The following is a 6624-nucleotide window of genomic DNA, read 5'->3' on the forward strand; positions in this document are numbered from 1 at the left end:
GGTTTATCAGGCACAGGGTGTGCCCTGCCCATTCAGATTGCGAGCTCACTCTACTAGAAGTGTTGCATCCTCCTGGGCGCTGGCTCATGGCGCCTCGCTGGGAGATGTTTGTAGAGCTGCGGGCTGGGCGACCTCCAACACGTTCGCTAGATTCTATAGCCTTCGTGTGGAGCCGGTATCCTCCTGTGTTCTCCTGTTCTCCTGTTCCAAGTGGAACTGGTACGTTTTCCCAGTGTTATCTGATCTCACTGAGTGGGTAGTGCTACGACAAAAGTGACTGGCCTTCTTGTTGCGAGCCCCGGCTTACACCAAAAAGGGGCCCGGGCGGCTTGCACAGGACACTGGAAGGGGCAGCATCCATGGCGCTATGGTAGGGATTCCCAGTACGTCAGTCACCGACGTGACGTCGAGAGTGACCGACTGAAAGGGAACGTCTCGGTTACGTATTGTGACCCTCATTCCCTGAGGGAGGGAACGGAGATGTCACGTCCCGTCGCCACGGCTGCTGTACCACCCCTGAGCGGCTGGGACATTGGCTCGGCTCCTCCACGAAAACCTGATTATGCGCTGCACCGGCTGCCTACTTATACTCACGCTGTGATCAGCGGCAGCTGGATGCAATAATCACACGCCAATGTGCATTGGCTCGTTTAGTTTACACTCGAAGTAGCTTGGTCTCTCTGGCGAGATTCCCTCCCTCAGGGAACGAGGGTTACAATACGTAACGAGACGTTTTGAGGGCTTAGCTAATCAGGCCAATTAGAGACAGTTACTAATCATTTTCATTTTACATGAAATCATTCTTTCATTTCACGAATAAATCTTTTTTTTGTTTTTTTTTGTATAATTAAACACAAAGGGTCATTAATGATGCTTACATTATAACGTACAAATTCACACACAACATAACTTTAATTTGGCAGGAATTGCAGGGTACCTGTCTTTAGAGAAAATATGAAATAAGTTTAATGTTATTTTAGATTATAAAGGGTTTTATATTTAAATGCATCTGAAAGGTCATCTAAAATTACCATTATTACCCCCCTGCCCCCTTTCCAAGCTAGAATCCCCCCAGTGAATTCTAGCCATTTCCACTACTGACTATAACTACACCATGCTTATACATTAACGCCCATTTACAAGTATAGCGTGTATCCTGATTAAATGTATATTATTATTATTTAAATTATAATTTCATCTCATACCCAAATGCTCCACTTTACAAGTAGCCTACAGTGCCGTACCAGGTAAGCTACCGAGCAAGTTTACTACATTAGAAAAGTCATACATATGCAGCTGGTTATGTGATGCAAACTTCAAAATATTTTAGTTTACATCACATACACTACAGTGAAAGTGTTTTGTGATCATAACATTTTATTTGTGCAAGGAACTTCACAAAAATGTGTTTTAAATAATTGATAATCTGCCCATGTAATAATAATTAATGTGGACATTAATAAAAAATGTTGGTTTTACTGCCTTTAGTGTTCATTTTAACTGGAAACTGCAGTGACATTTTGAGTTTAAATAAAAAAAAAAAATTAGCTACTGTTTATATCGGCCATTTCCACGACTGCTTACAACCAGAAACACACTTCTGTAGAGACATTCTTCCCGAGCGAGTCTTGCGAAGCACGTTGACGGGCGCACTCTTGATCTTGCTCTGGTCGATGCGGGTGTGCTCTTCCAGGAGAAATGCCCTTACAAGAAGTTCCACCTTTCATGACGTCATGAAGAGCCACGATCGAAAAAAACTTTCAGAAACTTGTAAGAAACCTGGAAGTGTATATTTGTCACAGAAATACTCTGTTATATGTTCAAATCGTTCTTAAAACTTTGGCCAAGTGTAGCATGAGAATCAAACTCTTTAACAGTGTAAATAACTCAACATGCATGAAACAGCATTAGTTATAGTTCAGTTCAGCAGAAGAGATCAGAAGCAGAGTCCAGCTGTGTGTCTATGAGGAGTGATTGGTCTATGAATCAGCCATTAGATTATAAGAATGAAGATACAAAGACTGATCTCAGGTCTAATATTTCTGATTATGATACAGAATGCATTAGCTTGGCTGTTTTAATAATGCAGTATCTTAATTTTACAGGCATGAAGCCCTCAACAGGTTTAGATCAAATCTGATGAAGAAATTTGTGCATCTGTATGAGGGAACAGTGACACAGGGAAACCCAACACTCCTGAATGAGATCTACACAGAGCTCTACATCACAGAGAGTGAGAGTGGAGAGATCAGTATTGAGCATGAGGTGAGACAGATTGAGACACAATCCAGGAGAGCAGCAACAGAGGACACAGCCATCAAATGCAGTGACATCTTTAGAGCTTTACCTGGACAAGACAAAGCCATCAGAACTGTGCTGACAAAGGGAGTCGCTGGCATTGGAAAAACAGTCTCTGTGCAGAAGTTCATCCTGGACTGGGCTGAAGGGAAAGAGAATCAGGACGTCCAGCTCATATTTCCACTTCCTTTCAGAGAAATCAACCTGATGAAGGACAAAACACTCAGTCTTTCAGATCTTCTTCATGTCTTTTTCCCTGAAACTAAAGAAATGGAGATATCCAGTGATGAATATAAAGTGTTGTTCATCTTTGATGGTCTGGATGAGTGTCGTCTGCCTCTGGACTTTATTTGTTCATCTGAGCATTCAGGAGCATCTAGCAGCTCTATATGTGCACCTCTCCTGGACAAACAACAACATAAATGTGCTTGAGCCAGTCACCAAACAAAATGCCCAGTCTAAAGTTCAGGACTGGTTTCAACTTTTTTTAAAACATGTTTCATTATCTGAGCTGCATCAGAGAGCTGTGGATGAGGCTCTACAGAGTAGAAATGGACATCTGGATCTTTTCCTGCGGTTCCTTCTGGGTTTGTCAGTAAAGTCTCATCAGATTCTTCAACAACAAATAATGACACTGAAAAGAAGCAGCTCTGACAGCAATGAGAAAACAGTTGAGTACATAAAGAAGAAGATCAGGACCATTGACTCTCCAGAGAAATCCATCAATCTGTTCCACTGTCTGAATGAACTGGGTGATCATTCACTAGTGGAGGAAATACAACAGTATCTGGAATCTGGAAGAATAAAGGAAGCCAAACTCTCTTCATCTCAGTGGTTAGCTGTAGTTTTTGTGTTGTTGACATCAGAAGAGGAACTGAATGAGTTTCGTCTTGATATATTTGTTAAAGGAATGAATAATCATGAAAATATGGAAGTTCTTCAGAAGCTGCTTCCTGTGATTAAAGAATCCAGATCAGTTCAGTAAGTATCACTGAGAACAACCACTTCACTGTTAAAGCATGAAGAAAATCAAAGTTAAAGCTCATAAATCTGAAGTGCTGCAGATGTTGTCCAGAATGATTTGTAATTTTTAAAGGGTTCATGAACTACCTCTGTTTTTTATTTTATACTGTTCTCTGAGGTCCACTTATAATGTTGTCAAAATGTTTACGTAAAAAAACATCATCATTTAGAAGTAATAAGCTATTTTCTGTCCTGTTTTTGACCCCCTCATCAGAATGCTCTGTTTGAATCTGTGGAGGATTGTAGACTCCAGTAAACACACACTGCTGTGATTGGCTAATAGTTGTGTGTTTTACAGTCTTCATCCTTCACAGATGGACGCTGCTGTGATTTTAGGTCAAAAACACATAAATAACTCAATACATATCAAACGATCTGTAAGAAGAGACAAAGCAATAGTGATCACGTAATAAATACAGTTACTCACACTTGTGTGGTGCCACATCGGATCCAATATAGTCGGCACAACATCATCTTTTAGTTTCAATCTTTTGACAATCCCACATCAAATTGTGCCTTGTTTGTAAATTAATCCGCAGTAAAATTAAGTGAAGAAAAGACCATTCCCTTTGATGGGAACTTCGAACTGCATCCTCTAGGGGTCGCTATGGGGAATGCCTCGTTGTGACCCGTGTCTGAAGCATACATTGAAAAAACACCAACTCGTTGGCCGGCGACAGCCATCACGTCCCTACCGGTGAGACTATAGTATAAATAGGCCAGGTGTAGGGGGGCTTTAGGAATAGACACAAGTAAGGACACTAGAAGGCAGCATCTGTTTATAATGAATAGAATCATATAAAGAATATGTTATTATGTACTGTTTTGTAAAGCACTGCAATACACTGAGGTGTAAGTACTATCTGCCACAATTTACACTAAGTATAAATAATATCTCACAGTGTAGGTGATCTCAGGTTTTGCTATCCTTGTATGATGGAGGAGAAACACACACACACACACCAGTACTCCATACATATTAATACAGATCAAAATAGCACTATAAAGATCAGCTGTGTAATGAATAGTGTGATTTAACAGATTTGAATGACTGTCTACATAAGACAGAAAATTTGATTAAAAATCCTAACAGTGCAATACATTTTTTTTTTTTAATAAGGCTTTAAATGATTTATGATCATGTTTTCTTTTTTGTTTGCTTTCTTTCACATTTTAAATCTCAGTCCAATGATGCATCACGCATTGATTTGTACTTTCTCTTTACTAATGGATTCACAGCTAAACTGATCTGATCTGAGAGAGTGAAGAGTGTGTCATTGTTCTCTACAGGTTGAGTTATTGTGGCGTCACAGATGAAGATTGTGCTGCTCTGGCTTCAGCTCTGAGATCAAACCCCTCACACCTGAGACACCTGAGTCTGTCTGGGAGTAATCTAGGAGATTCAGGAGTGAGATTAATCTCTGATCTGAAAGATGATCCACATTATAAACTGGAGACATTATACTATTGTGAGTATATTATTATTTAAATCTTTTAAAATGGCCAAAGTTTAGTAACAGGCCTCATATGTGTGTAATTGGAGAATATAAGAAAATAATTCAGCTTCACTGTAGTCTCTGTACTTTAAACTGTGTTTAATTCTGTGATGATCTATGAATATATGAATATTTTCATCTCTTCCAGTGTGTGTAAATGATAAAGAGAGAGTTGTTGATCATTCACTGTTATTAATCTATGATCAGTAGTTCACTCATATCTCTGGCTGTAATATGAATATACTGTGTTTTTTCTGAAATGGATCTGCTGATGTGATGTGACAGCAGTAATGTCTCATACTCATATGCGACTGTCTGTGTGTTTTATTGTAGGACTCTCAGTATTTAGACGTCAGTCCAGTTCTCTCAGGATCAGCTGATGGTGAATAAGAGCCGCTGCAGAGACGTCACAGTCACACAATCAACAGAGACTGAAGACAGAGACACACAGCATCACAAAAAGTTAAAACACAGGGCTTTTGCAGAGTTAGCAATGGCAGGTGTGAAAATTCACTACAATATTTTATTTTAAACTGCAACAAATTGCATATTTTTTTGTTTTTGCTCATTTACATTGTTACATGTCATGCCTTGGGACACTAACACACACGTGTAATGGATCAAGCAGCAGCAGAATCTCGAGCAGGACCTAAGTGCTGATAGCTGCGTTGTAACTGATGCTTGTGTGTCAGCTTGTGATTTTAAACATGTCCACATGTCCAAATTTGATTTGTAAGGGTGTATGATGAGCTAGGAGTGCGCAATATTTATCATCTACTAATATCGTTATTGTTTTATTGTTTGAGGTGACAATATGTAATTCTGCAAAAGACAAAAACACGTCTTGAGAGTCTTTCACTGCAGGATGTCTTATTGTGACTTCAAATTATTCAAACTGTATTTCCCTCAAAACGTCGTCACCAAACAGTTGTTTCCAAACATGTTCAAAATAATCAAAAACGACAAAATACGATGAAACCAAATCATCCTCGCGTTGATTGGATCCTACTTTCGACAAGCCCCCATTTGTTACGCCCCGTGGCTCAAAAGAGACGTAACAAAAACAGGGACACACGAGAGAGCCAGAAATAGAATACAAAATTTATTAACAAAATCAAACTAACAACAAAAAAAACAATGTAGAATGTAACGGTCAGGAATCAGTGATGTAAAGTTAAATGAATGCATGGAAGTGTAATGTGTGCAGCAGTGTTGATGTACAAGAAAACAAGCTTAAAGGAAACCAAACAAATTCAGCTCTCTCTCGTGGTCATTCATCTCGCTTCTTTTAAAAGGCCCAAAAGGAAGTCAACAACAGGCGTCCTCAAAGAAACTACCAGAGAACAAACACTCAGGAGGAAAAGCCCACATAAGACATTTATTTATTTATTTAGTCATTTATCAGACGCTTTTATCCAAAGCGACTTACAAATGAGGACAACAGAAGCAATCAATTGTAGTATTAAAACAATTAAAAACAGATCCAAAACTAAAAGCTAAAACTTTATAAATACTACCTATACACATTTTAAAAATAAAGAGATTAAATAAAAATGACAAATGCATACAACAAAATTTCAAAACTTAACATTTAAATGAAAAACTAAAAATAAAGCTAAAAACAATTCAAAATATTAAAGAACAAAAGGTATGAGTATAATAATGATTCTAACATAACACTAAGCCAAACAACAACAAAAAAACAACTACATGTGTGTATGTACAACCACACACACATATACATATACATATATACATATATACACACATTTATAAATTCAATATATATATTATTTCATTTCCATTT

The 6624-nt window shown here is 38.4% G+C and overlaps 1 protein-coding gene across 1 annotated transcript; it reads left to right on the forward strand.

The window, feature by feature from the left end:
- Positions 1 to 2013: 2013 nt before the first annotated feature.
- LOC107575947 (protein NLRC3-like) lies at positions 2014 to 2730 on the forward strand. The gene is made up of 2 exons (XM_016262250.1): positions 2014 to 2031; positions 2106 to 2730. Exon 2 carries the CDS (start codon positions 2140 to 2142, stop codon positions 2728 to 2730), a length of 591 nt encoding a protein of 196 aa, XP_016117736.1. The 5' UTR covers positions 2014 to 2031; positions 2106 to 2139.
- The last annotated feature ends 3894 nt before the right edge of the window (positions 2731 to 6624 follow it).

Source organism: Sinocyclocheilus grahami, unplaced genomic scaffold (assembly GCF_001515645.1).
Source record: "Sinocyclocheilus grahami isolate Dianchi unplaced genomic scaffold, SAMN03320097.WGS_v1.1 scaffold3036.1, whole genome shotgun sequence".
NCBI lineage: Eukaryota > Metazoa > Chordata > Actinopteri > Cypriniformes > Cyprinidae > Sinocyclocheilus > Sinocyclocheilus grahami.

Excerpts from the sequence above, each read along its gene's own strand:
- LOC107575947 (XM_016262250.1), top strand. The coding sequence starts at position 2,140 with ATGAAGAAATTTGTGCATCTGTATGAGGGAACAGTGACACAGGGAAAC.